General features: G+C 41.9%; 2 protein-coding genes across 3 annotated transcripts; both read right to left on the reverse strand.

The window, feature by feature from the left end:
• Positions 1–290: 290 nt before the first annotated feature.
• mat2aa (methionine adenosyltransferase II, alpha a) lies at positions 291–8,305 on the reverse strand. The gene is given in 10 exon segments (XM_018671302.2): positions 291–2,883; positions 2,999–3,132; positions 3,648–3,830; positions 3,970–3,981; positions 3,983–4,189; positions 4,492–4,635; positions 4,771–4,883; positions 5,285–5,407; positions 5,576–5,653; positions 7,933–8,305. Coding segments are annotated over 10 exon segments (1,191 nt in total). The 5' UTR covers positions 8,027–8,305; the 3' UTR covers positions 291–2,780.
• Positions 8,306–9,416: 1,111 nt separating this feature from the next.
• On the reverse strand, positions 9,417–20,119 carry LOC108879855 (inositol polyphosphate 5-phosphatase K). Of its 2 annotated transcripts, XM_018671276.2 has the most exons (13): positions 19,377–20,119; positions 17,720–18,355; positions 15,709–15,816; positions 15,425–15,533; positions 15,175–15,291; positions 14,460–14,635; positions 14,215–14,326; positions 13,882–13,991; positions 13,540–13,750; positions 13,296–13,433; positions 13,093–13,158; positions 12,901–13,005; positions 9,417–11,668 (listed from the first exon to the last, which is right to left on the reverse strand). In XM_018671276.2, the coding sequence occupies exons 2-13, from the start codon at positions 18,349–18,351 to the stop codon at positions 11,198–11,200; spliced, it is 2,355 nt and encodes a 784-aa protein (XP_018526792.1). In that variant the 5' UTR covers positions 18,352–18,355; positions 19,377–20,119; the 3' UTR covers positions 9,417–11,197. The 2 variants fall into 2 exon arrangements, with proteins under 2 accessions (XP_018526792.1, XP_050928848.1); XM_051072891.1 differs by having other exon boundaries at positions 12,901–13,158.
• Between the last annotated feature and the right edge of the window lie 195 nt (positions 20,120–20,314).

Raw genomic sequence — 20,314 nt, forward strand, 5'->3', positions numbered from 1 at the left:
CAGCATGTCAGTATTATTTTACATCAGCTCTTTGTATTCACAGGTCTCAATCCAAAACATGACAATAATTAAAATCCAACCACAGCGGTAATGAACTCAACTTGAACTTCAGCATTTGAAATTTCAAAGTGAAGTGGGAGGGAATGTGTTTTTACACAACAAAAAGTCAGTTACCGACAGTAGTGAGAGCCAGTACAGGAACTACCCTCATGGTTTTGTGTCAATGAACGTATACGCGCATCTTTACACTTTAAAAAAAAAAAAAAAAAACGACTTAAAGTACATCTGCCTTCATGTTTCACCATTTTAATTTTCATCTGCAACATTTTGTCAGTGATTGTTGCAGCAATCATAACATAAACTACAGTTGGATATAATCTACAGCATAATAAATAAATAGCCAAAAGCACAGCCCATAATCACAAGCAAGCGTGCAGTTTATTTGAAGGGTCTAAAAGAGAAACTCAAAAACAAAGAGGGAAGTTTTGCAGCCTCAGGGTGGAAACTGGGGGAGGGGAGGTGAAGGTCAATGGTCAGGTAAGGGAGTCTGATATTTGAGGGAAGGGGAAAGGGGCATTGCAGAAAATTAGAAAAGGCACTTTTACACATTCAGCAACCACACTGACAGACTCACTTCCAAGAATTAAAAAAACAAACAAAAAAAACATTTAACCGAGAAAAACATGCTCCTCACACCCGCCACCCCCAGGAGACCATGTAAACAGGCTGGTTTCTCTGTACAACACCAACCAAGCATTTGCCTCATCTGTGGATGAGCTAGGGGATGCATGTTGTTAATATAATAATAAAAAAAACCTTCGCAAGTTTGAGTCATTTTACCGGATGATCACACAAATAATTTGATTTAAAGTTCTCTTACAGCACCACCCTGTGGCTCCTACCTGAGGCTTCTCTGTAGTACACTCAAGGAACCACAAGGTGATGCCAAAGGAGCAAAACTTAAATGATATCAGTGTTTTCGGAGTAGAAAAAAAATCTTTAAAATATTTATGGGGACACAGTGCCATCTAGCTACAGGATAAAGACATTTTTAGACAATAACTGTTAACACAAGTGAGACCAAAAACCAACTATGATGATTTTAAATACTAATCTCACTCAGGCTTACAGCTGGCTTTGCCTTAACTCTGCAACTACATTGTGTGGATACACATCCAGGAGTAAAGTCAAGGAAAAGGGCAACTGGAGACGCACTCAAAGGCATATACTGTGTATTCACAACATCTCAGGTTCAAATCTGGCCAGGATCCCGGGCATCTTTCTTTCCTAACCTTATCTACAAATTCTGATTCAAGTCATCCATGACCTGTGGGGCACAGTGCAAAGAATGACTACATTTTTAAAAACAAATAAATAAATAAATTAAAATAGAAACTTCGGCGGCAATCTTAACATTCATTTGGGTACTACTGTACATGTAACAGTGAAAACAGAAGCCTTTTCCATTTTGGGTAACTTCAATAACTTATGTGCTGTGCAACTCCAGCGGAAGATTCAAAATCCACAAGCGTAAAGTTACATATCTGATCCCTTGTTGTAATTCATACAAAACAAACTCTGCTGGGAGGATGAGAGCAGTAATACCTTACATTCATTAAGCTGACTGTCCTCTGCCTCTTATCTCTTTGTCTTGGTCTGTCTGAGCCTCTGCTCTACATTTCCTCCAGATGTGGAAGGTGTCGAGACCGTAAACATGTGCAACTGAGTGGAAAACAGTTTTTAGACATAGTAACTTGTGGCACACATTATTCAGTTGCCCATCCTTGCTGGTCAAACTATTAGGTCCCACAATAGTCAAACGCCATTTTATAAATGATTTCAAGTGCAGTGTTGCCATGGGATAAAGGCAGCCCCTATCCAAAGGCGACTAAGCCTGGGTTTCTCTGTAGCTACACCCAGAGTCGGTCTTAGGAAGGATGAGTACTGTGCCTCGCCTTTATCTTGGTCAGTAAAACATTGACACATTTAACATCATCTGAAACATTCACATGACATTTAAACCAACATAATAAATTACAAAAGGTGCAGCCCAACATAACCACAAGGTCATTAGCAGCTTCTGACTTCTCTGTAAAACGTCAGAAAAACATGGCCTGAAGGGACAGCACAAATAAGAAAATTTGCAGATTTTACATCACTCGACAAGTGTTTGACCCCATTTGTGCCATTGAAGATTTCAAAAACAGTTAGGTGAATTGGGAAAGGATGTGTTGCCATTAAAAGAGAGAGCAACAGAGGATGCCAATCATGGATTACTTGTGAAATTAAACTGCAGTGGAATTCTGACTGTAGAAGCTGGGGATTACCAAAAATGTTTGAATTACTGGTAAATACACGCATGGTCCTGTTGGAGGTAAGTTATGAATATAGTGTTAATATAAACCTTCAACAATACCTGTCAGTAGCAGGAAACTTAATGATCGCTAATCACGCAAAATGAGGTGAGGTGAGTGGCCAGATGAATAAAAGCTGGCAGCACTGCTCAAATCTGTGTGCACACTTTCTCCAACATATCTGTTTAGTTGAATATCTTGGCAACTGAAATACTGTTGTTCTCTCTTCAAGGTATCTTCAACACCAACAGGTGGGGAAAGGAAATCTTTTCAGGTAGTAGAGGCTGTAGAGATGTGGCTGTGTTTGTGAGGAGGAAGGGGAATAAGGAAGAGAAAGAGGAAGACGAAAAGGAAGAGGGGAGATAGACAAACATACACATTTATCTGTAATACACCTAAGGCCCGCTGGGAGATTAGAGGAGGGGTTCAGTATTTCAGCTTCTTGGGGACCTCCCATGAAAAGACGTCACGACCAAAGTGACCATAAGCTGCTGTGCGCTGGTAGATGGGTTTCTTCAGGTCAAGTTCCCTGAGATGGAAATAAATAAATAATTTGTAAAAACCTGAGACGTGTAAAATGTGTACTAGTGATTCTAACTGCGTGTCTGTTAGCAAAAATTTGAGACTGAGACACCACGCTATACCTCACGATAACTCCTGGACGGAGGTCAAAGTTTTTCTTCACAATGTCCAGCAGCTCCCTCTCGCTCTTCTGGGAGGTCCCATAGTGGAAGATGGAGACAGAGAGGGGATGGGCAACTCCAATAGCATAGGATACCTAAAACAGTTGTCAGTGATTATGTATACATTAAGGACTTCAGCTAAGACAGGAGAGACATTTTGAAAAATTAGAGAACAATCAGCATGTACTATGTTTTTCAGTACTGAAAATGTTTTTCAGTTTTTCATTCTGCATCCGGATCTTGGAAAAAAACAGGCACTAACATGAACTGTGTGAAAAAAGGAATGTGAAAAAGTTATGTGTAAGTTTTATCATTCCTACACTTTTACTACAGTGGTGAGTAGAGTGAGATGGATAATCAGCCTGGTCAATGGCTTACTGCAAACAGAAAACATACACCAGAGAATATAACATTCTGTCAAATATCAATATCTGACTCCAAAAATCCAGTATCAGTCTGACTCTAGTGACTCAGTGACAAATGTACCCTAAACTAAATTAGCTGTGAACAGAGGACATCTAAAGCAAACACAATAAAACCATTTGTTTGCTTGAGACAGTATCACCCTCAGGCAGTATCGCTTTCACATTGTATTATACTGAATACTCACTTGGACCAACACACGCTTGCAGAGCCCAGCTTTTACCAGAGATTTGGCCACCCAGCGGGCAGCATAGGCAGCCGAGCGGTCTACCTTTGTGTAGTCCTTCCCAGAAAAAGCTCCGCCTCCATGAGCCCCCCAGCCCCCATAAGTATCGACAATGATCTTACGCCCAGTCAGACCAGCATCACCCTTTGGGAAGGAACAGGCACATTAGCTCCAGGACTTTGAGGTTTATGAACATTTGATGTTCACTAAAACTTTATTCATCGTGGTGTGACTGTAAGGAGTGCAGAAGTAGAGGTACAGATTTTAGTAGCTCCTGTCTCACCTGTGGTCCTCCAGATGACAAAGCGGCCGCTGGGCTGCAGGTGGTATATGGTGTCATCATCAAGGTACCCGCTGGGAACCACTGCTTTCACCACCTGCTCCTTCAGACAGTGACGCATCTCGTCCAAACTTACGGCCTCGTCGTGCTGCACAGACACCACGACGGTGTGGACACGCAATGGTACCATGGCGCCGCGATCCTGCCTGTACTGAACAGTCACCTGAGGCGGAAAACAAACAAACAGTGAATAAATATTTAAAAAGTAAACAGACTGGAAGAGAGTGCACCGCACTGCTTGTTTACCATTTACCTAACACACTAGCTTTGGTTTCTGGACAAAACAAGCCACCTGAAGACATCACTGTGGCTCTGACAACTAGCAACTGGTTTTACATTTTATAGCCTATGCAATTATCATTAAAAAAACATCAACACACAACTGATAATGAAATGCAGTGTTTTTAGTGTTCTTTCAAAGCACTGCAGATGGACTGTGTGGAAGCAGAGGTGCCAATTCCTTGCCTGAGTTTTGGAATCAGGTCGGAGCCATGGCAGCGTTCCGTTTCGGCGTAACTCTGCCATCTTGGCATTGAGCTTGTGGGCCAGGACAATGGTGAGGGGCATACACTCCTCAGTCTCATCAGTGGCATATCCAAACATCAGACCCTGTCAGGTACAGTCACAAATCACAACATGAATAGAGGCCAAAATAACATTACAATTCTCTATTACCACCACATTTGTGGCTCCACTTATCCAGCTGTGGACCAAACACAAACAGAAACATGAGAACCCTCCGACCTGGTCGCCGGCTCCCACGTCTTCTTCCTTTCGATCCAGGTGAACACCCTGAGCAATGTCAGGGGACTGCTGCTCCAGAGCCACCAGTACATTGCAGGTCTTATAGTCGAAGCCTGTAGAACAAAATAACTGAGCCTCAGTACTCACCACTGAGCCACCTTGAAATACAGCATATATTTACAAAGTATACAGAAACAGTACGGAACAGGTCTGTCTGGATTTGTCTCATTCGCAATTAGAGAAATGTCCACTTGACTGCAGTTTTGCAAGAATCCCTCTGGTTCAGCCTGAGGGGCAGGACATCACCTGGGGAAAGGTACATAGCTTTCATGCCTCCTAAAGCCTAACTGGTTTTGGGTCATTACTCACACCCAACACTCTTCTAAATTTACCTTTTTTCAGTCTTCACAGTTCAATTAGTATGTTAAAAAAAAAAAAAAAAAAAAAAAAAGGCTGTAACTGCATGAATCTCAACCCGAACTTAACTCACAGCCACCAACTTTCATCCCTGTACCTTTAGAGGAGTCGTCATAGCCAATGTGCTTGATTGCCTCTCTGACAATCTTCTGGTAGTCAACATGGGCCCTGGAGGTGATCTCCCCGGCCAGCAGGATCATCCCCGTCTTAGCAACAGTCTCTGAGGACACAGTGACATGCAGTGTGAGGAATGAGAGGAGGGCAAAATACAATTACATCAAGACCAAGGAGGTGAAAGAGAACAGAGTTCTCACCTCCATTTTGCTACATGTCTTGTCTTGCATAGGCACATTTGAGCAATGAATATTTTTGCTGTCCAAAGACTTACCACATGCTACTTTGGCATCTGGGTCTTGTCTGAGGTGTGCATCCAACACAGCATCACTGATCTGGTCACAAATCTTATCTGTGGAGTAACATGTGAGAATTTTTCAGACATTAAGAATTGGTTTGTTAAGATAAAACCTGAACATTTAACTGGATGTTCTCTAGATGAACAACATGTTGATGTTGGATCATTACACTCCAGCAGTAATGGCATAGTTATGCAATTCATATGCACAGAACATGCTCATGAACACTATTCAATACAATTTTTAGCACTGAAACCACTATTTCTACTGTGATTCTGAACTTGCACTTGTTTCATCATGCAGCTATTTAACAGAACTGACTTAACGTAGTCTAAATGCATCAGTCGAAATGTACAAGAAAACAAAGAACAGGAAAAAAACAGCTGTCACAAAGAAGGTGATGTGGTGTTAAAGGTGTCCAAACATCCCCAGAAAAATTTTAAAAAAAAAATGATAATTAATGACTTCTAGGAGTGATAATTTACAATTAAGTCACTGGTGATTGTTTAGCTAAGGTTTAACATGAGACATGAGTTCTGTTAAGATCTATCGTTGGAGACTGACACTCTTTCTTGCACCTTTGTCAGTTTGCCTAAAACACAGAACCACACACTTTCTTGCACCTTTGCTTTGATCTGAACCCACGTCCAGACACGTTTACATTATATAAATCACATTGTCTGTTCACGGATCCATAACTGTACAGACAGCCATGTCATTGACGTCTATACATCTGATGATTACGGATTACTGATGAATGTTTGTGGTAACTTATAACTTCTTGTCCATGTTCAAGAGCTTACAGTGTGTCACAGTGGGAAGTTATGTCATTCATCCCTCAAGTCATGGAGGCTGTTCTTTCCTGTAATTATCCCCCTACACACCATCCAGGACTGGTGTGGCAACTGAAGCTGTTCAGGTGTGTTCATCTGCTGTACAGTATAAAGGAACACATCACTGGTAGAGATCTCTGTAGGTGCTTCTACTGTCCTGCAACTATTAAGTGTGTGGATGTGACTACTTTACACCCACAGTTGAGCAGCAGCCCCTGCAGTACCTATATTTAGGAGTGGTGGTAAGCCTATTATCTGTTTCAACAGAGCTCCCCCCACTGCCCCAGTGTAAGACTGAAAAATGCAGTGTGTTGTTCGAGTTGCTGAACAGATCCACAATTAAAATGTTGTGTGTTACAGATGAGCGCTCTGACGGCAGCGTAACAGGCACACCTAACTACAACTTATACAGTATAATACAACAATTAACCTTACCTTCTGATCAGTTTTTGCTTCAACTGTAACGGGGAGGTGTTTACGGTCATTTTTGAGGCTGGGAGGTGTTTTAACACATGGTCTACACTTACCAATGTGAACTACAGCCTCCACAATGACAATAAAGCTGAATCAAACAGCTGCAAAACAATGTAACCTTCTAAGAAATTTAATGCAGGGCTGTTGTATTTGACTACATTTACTTTTAATAAGGTGTGCCTAACAAACTGGCCACTGAGTGTAGATTACAGATGAGTGCTTCTTTCTAAGTCAACATGCAAAAGATCAAAATATTCTACACATATGAAATAGTGTCTTTTTTCAATTGTACATCGATAAAGATTCTTATTATTCTCTGATAAACTTTAAAAGACATATGGTACACTTTAATGTAATACTCAAATGACTATTAGAATTTTGACAACCATCAGACAGTTTCATAAATACAACATTAAAGCAATCTCTTATATTTGTATATGATTTTCTAAAGTGATTGGAGCATCTTCCTCACTGATCAGACATTAACAAGCCTGCGGCTGCTGAGCACATGTCACATCTAGTTCAGTGGTGCTGTAATAGCTATGTTTACTAACTTAATACTAAAAACAAGCCGCGTTTATGATTCTTGACAGCTACATTCCCAGGTAGTGTTATGTGCAGACGTGTTTTAAATTCATTTATAAAAACCATGTGGAGCCTCATGATTGACAGGCACCAACAGTCCTAATTAACGTGAGGTTAGCTTTCACCGCTAGCCGCCGTGTTGTTAGCATGCAGCTGCGAGTCTTTAAATTAACTCTAAAACCTGTATTTTCCCCAACCTTAAACCGGTTTGTTTCTCTGTAGGGTGTAAATGACACACAGGCTACTTTAACACTGTGTGTGGAACCAGTGTTTTAGTGTGCTGACAAAGGTAAAGAGAGGATGTTCCGGCTACTTAGTGACCAGCTGATAGCAACACGCCGAGCTAACAGTAACGTGCCACATGACCTTGTTTGAGAGGCTAACATGATGCTATCCGGCTAATTAGTGTGGTCAGTCAGCTCACAGACAGGCAAACCTACCGGGGTGTCCTTCTCCCACTGATTCAGAAGTGAAGAGGAAGCAGTCTTCATCAATGAACGAGTCGTTGTGGAAGCCGTTCATATGGACGTTCATTTTAGCCAGTAGACACTCTGTTAGCTAACCAACTAGCTGCTCAGACAACGAGAGCTGCTCTTACAGTTCAGAAGCCGGACAGGGTGTTTTTTTTAAACAGTCTTTCCACAAGTCCCCTGTTCACAAACACACACACACACACACACACGCAAATAAATACACACAAACAAAACCACAACACCGCTCCAAGCTTCGGCTCCCCGGGTGGAATACTGAAGTGGGTCGGACAGCCCTACTTATTCGCCTGAACAACTTCTCCAGAGCTTTCAAGTCATTTCTCTGCAGCCAATGTTGATGTTGATCACAGACCATGTGGTGCGAAAGGGCGTGATCTAGTTAAGGCCAAAAACTGTCCTCAGGAAGAAATCTGGTGAAATAGTTTTGTTGTTTTTTTAATGGAAAAAAATAAAACATAAATAAATACAGAACATTAAGTGAGCACGTTGAGAGCTGATGTAATGTATTTATCCCTCATTAGTGTGAAGGGCAGATAAATGTTTTTCTTCAAGGATTTGTTTGAATTTAAGGACATTTCCAGTCCTTAAAAGGTGAAAGAATCAAGTATTTACATGATTTAATATAGAGGCTTAGGAGGTGAAAGTTCACCAAGTTACGATTTTTTTCAGAGGCCTACAGAGAGGTGAGGTCTGAAGAGGTTTTTAGAGGTCTGAGGAGTTGTGAGTATGTTGTATTAGTATTTGTATTAGGATTTTTTAAAGAGGCCTAAAGTATTTTACTCGCCTGAGGCCTGAGGAGGTTAAACTATTAGTAATACCTTGTAAGAATCACTTTCCCCTAATTGGAAAACAAGACAGCAGAAGAAGACAATAAAAAACAGTCAGCTGCAGTTGTTACAGTGGATCTGTAATGATGACTGAGAGTTGATGACTTAAACTTTCTGCAGCCTTTGTGTGAATTTAAAAAATGAAAATGTCTGAGAGAAACAGTGAGCCTAAAAAGTAAACCCAAGCTTTGCTACATTGCAGACATGATGCATCAATCCTCCTACCCCTGGTATCAGATGCCTCATTTTTGGCTGCCCATCTGATAAAACTTAATACTCAGGGGATGATTCCTCTCTGACTGTGCAGCTTGTTTTGCCTCTCTTCCCTGGTGTCTATCTTTGGTTTTAGATCCGCCCGCTAATCCAAAAGTGATTATCTTGATCACAAACATCAGGGCAAACCATAATCTGTGTACACTTATCCACGTCTCCACAAAAACCTCAAGATCTTCTTTGTCTTAACTGCAAGGATGTGACTGACGTTTGTTTTGTTGTGTGTATTTGAAAACTGCTGGATCCTTTTGTGGCATTTTGTCAGTGTGAAGCACCATCAGCATATGAATGATCTTGTGTCGGTCAATCTGCTTTCCATCTGCTGCCTCTGTCCTGTAGAAAAGTTCCAACTCACAGAACATTTTTCCTTCTCTTTCACAACACTTCTAAACCCCTGCAGTACAACATGTAGGTGTGCACATTGTTTTTCAACTCAGGGTTTTAATAATGAAAAGCCAAAATTTCATATTTTTATGACGATAAAAGCTGAATATGATACAGAGTTTCAGTTTGTTTAAAAAGCCAAATCTCTATGTGCTCAGCTGAGATCTGGTATTTACCTGACTGTTGAAACCAGATGTTACATTAATCTAGAGGGAGAAAAGCAGATCTGTCCAATGTGCTGCCTGAATGATATAAAAATAAGTTTTATTTTGTTTTCTGCTGTCCTTTCTACTGTGAACTGAAGATAAAAGTAGATATTGATTTTGTAATAATGCACAGACTGAGTTTTCTGTTCACATATGAAACATTAGTCATAAGGCAGCCGGTTATCTGGGAGAAGGGAAAAAAAATCTCTTTATTGAATCAGTCAGTATGTAAATTTTTTATGTGAATAGTTGATTTGGGATTTTGTGTTTTGTGTGTGTTTATTTTCTTTCCCTTGTCCCACATGCTTTGTATATGCTTTAGCGGAAGAAGATGTATGGTTGGGATGGGCCAAATGTATTGGCATGGCACAGAAATAAAAAGATATGTATGTAGATTACACTCACATGGAAAGATGAGACAAAGTCTGCGTTTTGTCACAAGTCACAAGTAAGTCTCAAATTTTGGAAGTCCTGAGTCAAGCCCACATCTTAAATGCCATTTCAGGAATTATAAACAACAGTCAGATTTGGTGCAGAGGGTTAAAAGTCAATGTGAAGTCACTGATTTGATTGCAAGTCTTTTTTAATTTTGTCAAAAGTCATTCAATTTATAACTCTAGTCTGACTCAAATCATTATGTGACTTGAGTCATGTAAATGCTATTTTTTGTGTTTATCCAACAAACAGCATTTTCTCTGGTTAGTTTTCTGCTTGTTCTGTTTTTTTTTTATTTGCACACTCACACAGATAAATAACAGTAGTTTCCTTTAAGCAAAACGATCACATTAGTCTAAACATCCACTCACTGAGCTCTATAGAACAGGGGCTGTATTCACAAAGCTGCTAAGAGTAAGAGCATTGATCTAAGATTACTGTTCAAGTCACATGGTCGCACATACACTTCAGATTGATTGAGGCGGTAAAACGCTCTGTCTCTATTCTTGGATACATTAGACTGATTTCATGAATACAGACCGAGAACTATAGAGTTAAAATTTGAAATCATCTTCTGGTCCAAAATGCATGTTTCACACATTTATGTTTTAACACATAGGCCTACACAAACCCACACACAAACACAAACACACACACATACACACAAACAGTCTCTCTCTCCACTGTGAACTATGATACCATCAATACTTCTGGTCCAGGGTCCTTGTTTTGATTGAAGACTGTTTACATTGATCCATATTGCTGCCAATCCATCACAGGTTTACTCTGACTTTGGTTTCACATTCAATATGTTTGTTTGCACAATTATATAGCTTATGAGTCTATAAAAGCACTTGTCATCAGGAGTCTGGACACATCTTTGACTCCAAGATACACACAGTGTATGAGATGATGGTAGATTCAGAAACAGAGAACTGCAGGGCTACAATGTGGAATGTTTGCAAACTACATTAGGAGTCATTAAATGTGCTGCTTCTATGAGCACAGTGACAGTGACAGAGTCAGATCAGACTCTGAATGCATGGGTTCTTCTTGCACAGTACCTGCCTTAACTACTGATGTTTATTTCTATGCAGTGTCTGTTTCCCCTGCTTTCCCTATCTGTTTGACCCCTGTGGGGCTGACCTGAGCTGGTCTGTGTTCGCCTAAGATGGCAGCGATCAGGGCCTCCGGTGCAGTCACACCACTACCTGGGGACACGGGGCTGCGAGGACTGAGCGGGCTGATGGTGGGCGTCGGCACTGCGTCAGGGGAGACCAGCCGTTCCTTCTTAGCAGCAGAGCAGGGTGAGCGGCTTCGTGACTGGCTTTCTTTAGAGCGAGGACAGAGGCTAAGGCCTTGCAAGGAGGGGAGGGGGTTGGAGGAAAGAGTGGGAACCGCAGGGCTGCGGCTGCGCCGGTGGCGATGGTGGTGCTTGCCGGTTTTAGGGCTTGGGCTGCGGGAGTTTGGAGCTAGCAGGACAAGAGTGCTGTCATCTTCTGAGCTGACATCGGAGCTGTCAGTTCGATGCATGGTGGGGCTGTGGACTGGTATCTTGATCTGTTGAGGATAGTGGATTCAAGAGAAGATAATGGCATGAGCAAGGGTCCTAAAAGGAAACTATATGACCAAAAATATGTGGGCATACTTCCCTACATGCTGTACTTCACACAATGTAGAAATACTCCATTACAGGCAAAAGTCCAGCATTCAAAATGCCACTAACAAGTAAAAGTACAGATGTTTTATCAGAAATAAACAATAAAAAATAAAACTACTGCCTGCCACTGTTGTATTATTCTAAATTATACAATTTAATTATTATCATTAATGTATATGTGTTGAAGCAGAATGTTGGAGCAGGTGGAGATCTTAACCACAGTGTAACATACAGCAATGCGTCACATAAACGGATCATATGTATAATATGAATCTGCAGAGTATCAGATACATGCAGGTTGAGTAAAAAGTACTTATTTCCCTTTGAAATACAGTGATGTAGAGGTTAGAAGTTACTATAAGGTAGAAATATTCAAGTAAAGTACCAGTGAGGCTTCAGCTAATGATAATTTTCATTATCACATAATCTGCCCATTATTTTCTCTATCAATCATTTAGTTCATAAAATATAAGGAAATTGTAAGAAAAAAAAAAAAAAAACTTCCACTCGCCATTTCCCCAAGCCCAAAACTGCAGTCATTATTCAGATATCAGTTTACTATGATGGAAGACAAATGAATCTAGAAGAAATTCACATTTTAAGAGTTGCAATTAGAGAATTAATTGATTATCAAATTAGTTTCAGTTGAAAAATCATTTCAGCTCTAACTGCAATTATCATACACTTGTGCTAAGTACAATGTGCTTACTCACTTTGCACCACTGATACAACATACTATGATATTATTGAGTACACAGTGTGCTTCTAACTTTGTGGCGACAGGGTTGGTCACTTTTTGTTTCACTACAATCATGCAGAAAACCAGGTCCATAAAGAGCTGGTTTTCCCAGTCTAATGTGCGAGAACTTGTCGGGCCTGCACAGAGCCCTCACCTTATCTCCCAACATCAGTGGTCGACTTCACTACTGTGTCCCTGCAGCCAGCTTCCAAATTTTGTGGAAAACCTTCCCAGAAGACTTGAGGCTGTTTTATGAACACCTATGATTTTAGAATGAGATGCTCAACAATCAGATGTGGGACCTATGTTGGAGTATCCACATAGTTTTGGCCAACTAGTATATATACATTTAGAAAGATAGACTACAACTTTTTATCTTCTGTCTTTTGTTACCTGAACGGGTGTTGACAATCCAACGATACTGTTCATGTTATTGCTGTAGTAACCCAGGATATATTCACAGTCGTCTCTTGGCAAATCTTCCTCAGAAAATGTCACCTGGGGAGAGAGGGAAAGAAAAAAACATTCAGCAGCGAGTTCAGCTGTGGCACAAAACACATTTGTGAGTTTCAGTATCTGACCCACCTGTGTTGCATGCTCTCCCTTGGCCCACACATAAGCCTGGTAATCTTTGTGATGTCTGAATCCAACCTGTGCAGGAAGAAAAGACGTATGACACACTTTGCCATAATTGTGGGAGTGAAATTATTTTTATTTATTTTGAGCTTTTTGAGAGGAACAAAGACCCTTGTAGGTGTGAATGTGGACAATAATGAATTAAGAATTACCTTGTATATTGCTACCCAGTCCCATGTGCTGCGCTGATAAGTTGATGCAACAGTGAACCTGACTGTGGAATCTGAGACTTTACACCACTCCTTGTTTACCTGCAGCTCCACCAGGGGCATATCCACTTTAAATGGGAACTAGAAGAAAAGAATGATAAAACCCTAAAGAGACTGTACAAACAGAGACATCACAAAAAAAGTAAGTTGCAGTGAGACTGAGAAAATCTATAAAATATAGTCTCACATGAAGGGAAAACAGGGCAGAGACAGGCTTGTGGTCGCTGATGGTGTAGCCCATGTGACTTCGGTATGTGTGCTGCGTCACTTTAGTTGCCCCACCCAACCACGAGGTCAGACCACGCTGCAGTGCTGCATTGTGGGTAGGAACTGGGGAGCCGGTGCGTCGAAGGCGCCAGAGGATGCGATCTGTCCAGGCAGGTTTCCTCTTCTTAGCACTGACACAAAATGAAGGCAAAAGAGACAGAGGATCATAGCAGTCAGTGACAGGTTAACAGGTCTGAGTCTCAGCTTTGTAGAAAAATAAAATCTGTTACAGCGAGTCTAAGATGGAGGCGACTAAACAAACCTGGTGTCGTACGTATGAGTGCCCACATCAAACTTATAAGTAGGTGGGAATTTAAGCGGTCCCTCCATGAAGCCTTCCAGGATGGACTCTGTGTTTTTAGCCATGTTGAGCTGCAGAGTAGACAAATAAATACATAAAAATAGAACAGGCCACATGTCTGAATGATTTTCATCCAGCCTGACAGAAGGTGATGTATGTTCATGTTGTGCTACAGCGCCCTCTGTTGGTTTGAGGTTCGAGAGACAAACAGGTGGCGTTCTGTTAAAGCCTTCCAGAAAGATCCATCTGTCTCTGTGAACGTGTGAATGTTTTAAAATATTGAGGGCGCCTCACCTGATCCCGCTCCCACAGAAGAGGCAGCTTGTTGCTGTCGATGGCACATTTCACCACATGGATGTCATAGTCTTCAATACGGAAATTTAAATCTCCAAACCAAAACACAACGCTGGGGATAGAGAGAAAAATACACCAGAAAATACAGTACACTCAAGAAACTCAAGCTGTGTAAAAGATCAAATAGTGAGACACCTTCCTCAGCTGAACTAATCAGACTAAAATGTGAAAATGATGTCACCCACTCGTGGTCGAGTACACCAGTGGCTGTTCCTCCTTCAAACTGCTGCTGCTGCAGGATGCTTTCAAAATCCTCCATCCGCTGCTCCAGGTTTCTCATGTGAGCTGGCAGGTGACAGTTGAGAAAGCACACTGGGTGGCCAAACACTGTCATCCTCGCGCTGACACCCCCTTTATTCCCCTTGGAGTGAGAGAAAAGGGCAAAGAGAGGGCACAGTGGGAAACAGATCCCTTATGCATAGTGTCTTTAAAATGAAAAAAAAAAAAAACACTGGCAAGTATCAACCAGATCTGTAATCAGGGACAAGGTCATGTTTCTTACTTTTTTTTCTGCTTCTGAGACACAGAACCAGAAAACCAGACAGCCCCACTGCTGCACTGACCTCAAAGAGAAGGAGACTGCACCAGCAGCAGCCAGGGGTGATGCTGACATCGCACACGGGAAGGTCACACACTGACATATGCACCCACGCATGCACCCCCCCACACACACACACACACACACACACACACACACCACACACACACACACACACACACACACATACACACACTGCTGACAGGAGCGAGCATGCACACGCCACCTTCACAACACCCTCTCATCCCACCTCCCACCCTCTTAAAGCCTACTGACACAAACCCACGCTGCAATTTTTTGTAACCTAATAAATCTCAGAGCAGGATTCAGAGCAGCTCTCAGCTTCAATGCATAGCACGTACCCAATATCCCCCAAGTCCTGTGCGTGTGCTCTCTGTCTGCACACCTCGGAGGAACGGAAGATGGCAGAATTTGGAGAAAACCAGCAGCAGCACTCCCTGCATGCGCTGAGACGCAACCTAAACAGATGGGATAGATGAAAAATAATAAATTAATAAGCTAAACTTTAGAGCTGATGACACAGAAAGGATAGGAGTGAAAAAAATACAGTATGTCAGGTATGAGAAACAACATATTTAACTCCTTACTGACCAAAACGTATCCAAAAGGGCTGAGTGTGTCCATGCAGAGCTCACTCCACTGGTCTGAAAAGAGAACATCCTTCAGCCTCTTGTTTATCATGGAGTTGACCTCCTGGAGTCTGGAAGGAGCCAGAAGGTAGAGAAATGTCATTTGACAAGTGAAAATGAAACATTAATAAAAAGGACAGTGATGGGTAACAGGAGGGGACGGATCGAAATGAACACAGATGACTGAGTGGGCACTCGCGGCTGTCACTCCTGGCACGGCCGAGCCTGGTAGAAATACTTGCTTACCCGATGACAAACATGTCAACGCTCCCATCTGAAACATTTGGTCCAAACAGAGAAGTGATGTCATCTGGTGGGACAGCCGATCCCACGTTCCATGTGACAATATACACCCTTTCAAAGGATAGAAACAGTGGAAATGCTGCATTAGGTTTAAGCACTGTATAGGGTGGACAAGGATGTAATCTTTGCTGTAATCCTCAGGGAAATAGCTTTCATCAGTGTTTCTGTATATAGAAAAAGATAAGCACAATTAAGCACCTCTTTGTACCTCCATGATGACTAAGTATTATGTGTGTGTGTGTGTGTGTGTGTGTGGGTGTGTGTGTGCACAAGTGAGTACTAGGAGAGAGAAAGAGAAAGCGATGGATCTAACTGGATCTAATTACAGAAACAACTCATTAGGAGTGCAGCTTTTAATGTTTTTTACAGATGAATCTGTCCATCTTCTCGATTAATTGTTTTGTCTATAAAATGTAAGAGAATGGTGAAAAATGTCCATCACAATTCTAAAAACAAATCTAATGGACCAAAAATCCAAAAATTCAGTTTACTTTCATATGAATTAAAGAAAAAGCAGCCAATAGCATTTGTCATTTTTGCTGTTATTTCATCAGTTATTGAAATATCTTATTTTACAAATAGCTTTTTATTGTATTATCTTTTTTATTTCTTGTGTACATTAGTCTCAAATTGTTTTAGTGTTTGTATTGTTTTGTTATTGGCTTGTCAGTTGTCCTTAAAGAACTTTGAATTGCACTAACCTGCACACAAGGGGCTATACAAGTTCGATTTGATTGAATGAACTAATTGTTTCAGCTCTACAACCCTTTACATTTTGTTAGTTGTTATCTGGATTTGTCAGTATACTGTAGCTACTGATATAAGTTTCCATAGTCTGAAGGTATACTTTCCAGAGTCACGATATTGACTTAAAGGACCATGCCAATGTTTTTGCATTTTTAAACACAATAACTACAAAAAGCAGATTTACTCTACTGCTTCTGAAGCATACCATAAGATTTTCTCTCTTCCTGGCAGATGTTTGTTTCCATTCATTTTGGCAGCCTCTGACATGAAAATCAATTTACATTCATTTGAAATTCCACCCATCACTGTAATTGAAATTTTAGTCACTGTTTATAAATTTCTTTTTGTTGTTCTAGTGCTATTGTGTTTTTATAGTTCTGAGCATGAACAGAGAAGCTCTGATATATCTACGATCTGACACAGCAGCATTTTAATATTGTCTTGTTTTCTAATAGTTGTTTTCTGGATTTTGAAATGCTTTTCCACAAAAAACTCAAATGCTGGACTATCCTTTAACAAGAACAGTTTTCAAGTACCTGCTCACAACTGCATTATCAGATGACAACATCATAACCCTGATAATGAAATAAAAGTAATTAAAACTTACAGCAGTGGATTATGTTCGCCAATGCTGACTTTCTATCATGTTGAGATTAAAGAAAAGTAATGGCTCAATTTACGATACACACTTTTCACATAGTATTTTGTAAATTGATTTGTAGTAAATGGGCTTAAACATCCAAAATAATTAATAAGATCTATACAAACTTATGATCTAAGTGATATGAAACGCATCTGAAGTGTAACAGAAAGACTGGCAGAGGCTGCTGCCATCTGAAGACCTTTTGGCGTGTTTTATCCTCTGTATAAACACAGTTCTACAAATTTAAACAGTTTTTACAAGCAGCCATTGTTTATGAGGGAGGAGCACAACAGAAGTATGCCTCTGGGAAGGCTGCCAACAAAATGTGGCTGTGTCACTCTGTAGGGTTCATAAAGCTCTTAGTGAAATTTGCAGCTTTGATTCATGTGACATGGTCTGGCACACATCAGCTGTGTCACAGCCTCTGACTGCAGGACAGCTTCTGCAGCTGTATTTAGACATAACAGCGAAGAACAGTCACAGTGGTAAAGAACAGAATCATTTAAAACTGTCAAAAGCTAGGTCATGTAAAAATGTCTTAATAAAGGTTATGATTTTTCTCACCTGAAGTCATTATTCTCTCCTCCAGACTTCTCGGACTGCGCTTGGCTCTGTGTCGAGCTCCCGGGTGAGGGTGTCCTCTGTGACTGGGGACTGAGGCTGGGTTTGGGGCTGAGGCTGCCAGGTAGGTTCGGGCCAGGCTGGGGCCGGCTGGGAGTGGGACTCAGGTAAGGCTGGCTGGTGTAAGACTGAGGGCTGTGAGGACTCTGAGGACTGTGAAGAGGGAAGGAGGACTCTGTCGGGGAATGCTGCAGGACGTTGGCACTCTGAGGTCTTGGGATACAAACTGGGATTAAATCTATTTCCTTGGACGGGTCCACTGAGATTCTGGTCGGCTTTGGACCGGGTTTACTCCCAAGAGCGGTTGGTCTTGGCCGGCTTATGCTTGTCAGCGTCGCTGGAGCGGACCCAGACTTTGTGAGCCCTGAATGCATTTGTTCTGTCACTTTCACGGGTGCGACGGGACTAAATCCAGACTGTTTCTTGAGCACCTCTGACGGGCTGATGAGAGGTAAATCCTGGATCGCAAGCTGTGGAGGTAAACCTGGACCGGCTCCAATCATTGCACAGGGTCCAGGTTGCGCTCTGGGCCCACAAGGGTCAGTGCTGAGTTGTTTCTGCTGCATGCGATCCATCAACCTGCAACACGCAGAATGTGGTTGATCATGACAGAGCACAACCTGATTCTTGTGTCTGTGAGATAAAAAGTGCAAGATAGATGAAGCTTGCAGCAAGTGCAACAGTGACATGAGTGACTTTTATGTTCTTGGCCTTTCACTTTTGAACACAAACCTCTGTTTATCAGTAATCCTATGCACACAGGTACACAAGAGCAAAGGATGTGTCTGCGGTGAGAATGGATCACATTATATCGAGCACCTGTCCACATAATACTTCCCAGGCGTCACTGATGATGTTAACATGAGCAGGCAACTGGGCTGAGGAACTAACTTTGGACCTGCGTCCCGGATTACATCCTTGTTGCTCAGCAACGCTAATTACCCCCTGACCCTTTCACAAAGCAGAAGACAGAATTGTTGGTGATCGTTCTGAGATAGTGTCACAGTGTTAAAGTGCCTTACTGCTCACTGTTAACCGACTATTTGATCTTTTTCTCTCACTTAAAAATTAACAGGAACTCAGCAGGTCAGGATGCACACGGCTGCAGATAATGGAGCACATCAGACAATGTCAACAGATACTGCAGGTCACAAGGTAGAGGATGCCTGACATGATAGGAGGACAGGGGCCTCCCTCCATTTTGTTTATGTTCCCTCCCACACAGAAATTATACACCTCTTTTAAGTATTCATGACATGCAAATTAGCACGTCTTTGTATCTGAAAAATTCATGTGACCGCAGTAGTAATCTGGAAAAGAGAGCAGTTTGTATTGTAAAGTTTGTATTACATCCACTTAAAAAGTGAAAATGCAACTTTCAGAGGTGAAATACCTCAGAACTGTGGGGCCTCTTTCATATTTCATGGTCCTTGAGGCTGCAAGTCTGAATGACAGCTCCATCATCTACATCTACAAAGGCACGAGCCTGGACCCATGAACAACAGCACAAAGCAGAATTTGACATACAACAAAATCAACTGAGGCACGTAGCTGCAGTGGCTGCTGTGTCTCACAGAGCTCGTGAAAACATCTGTCTTACCTTTCATGCGTTTACTTTCCCCCCAACCAATTTCCAAGGTGAACCGCAAAGGTGATCTCACAAATTCACATAGGGGAAAAGCATCAGGCTCCTATTTGTCTCGCGCACCAGTCAACGCGATCAAGATCGACTTATGGTCCAGAGACAGGCCGACCCAGCCAGCCCGCAGGACGGACGCAGAACCCCGTCGGTTAACCCCGTCGCGGACAGGAGGGGGGACGTCTCCGTCACGCGCCGCTGGGCTGTCAGGACAGGAGGCGGTCGCACTCGATGCGTCCGGACTCTTGCATGTTGATGTTTGTACTACAACACAGCAGCTGATTATACCTCATCTTACTTATTATTATCTGCCTGTGGCGCGGCGCAGTTGGACGGAGCAGCTGTGCACTTTTCGGTCAGCATCCTTCCTGCACCTCCTGCACACCGGCCGTACACCGACCCATCACGCGCGCTCACGGCGCACCTCTCTCTCTATCACACACACTCAATGTGCTCTCTGGGTATAACATATGAGCACCTGGGAGGGCGGGCAGAGCAGGGGGAGGCAAAACAAAAATCTGCTGCTAAAGTGCAGCCGACCAAAAATAACTGAGCATCTGTCCCACCAGTGACGTACTGATTAGTGCGTCACTGATACGGAGAATTGATCGGCATGCCAATAATTAACTTCCACTCTGCTCCCTCTGTAGTATCTTTACAGCAGCTGTTCAGATTTGGTGGGTGCTGAGTATATCACCGACACCCTTAAGATCTAATACAATCAATAAAAATAACACTGCAGTTATTATATTACAAATTACAATACAATACAATTAATATTTGTGCTTGTAACTTATTAAGTAACATTTTTGGGGAGACTGTGTCAAAATGATGTTGATTCAATGCAATGCAAAAATCTTTGAGGCTTTGCTGGTGGCAAGAGCACAGTTTCAGCCTCA

The sequence above is a fragment of the Lates calcarifer genome, linkage group LG9 (genome assembly GCF_001640805.2).
Source record: "Lates calcarifer isolate ASB-BC8 linkage group LG9, TLL_Latcal_v3, whole genome shotgun sequence".
In the NCBI taxonomy this organism is placed as follows: Eukaryota; Metazoa; Chordata; class Actinopteri; family Centropomidae; genus Lates; species Lates calcarifer.

Excerpts from the sequence above, each read along its gene's own strand:
- LOC108879855 (XM_051072891.1), bottom strand. The coding sequence starts at position 18,351 with ATGGATCGCATGCAGCAGAAACAACTCAGCACTGACCCTTGTGGGCCC. Across the intron at positions 15,534-15,708 it reads GTTGACATGTTTGTCATCGG|ACTCCAGGAGGTCAACTCCA; the intron begins GTAAGCAAGTAT and ends GGCTCCTTCCAG. Across the intron at positions 14,636-15,174 it reads CAGGACTTGGGGGATATTGG|GGGAATAAAGGGGGTGTCAG; the intron begins GTACGTGCTATG and ends TCTCACTCCAAG.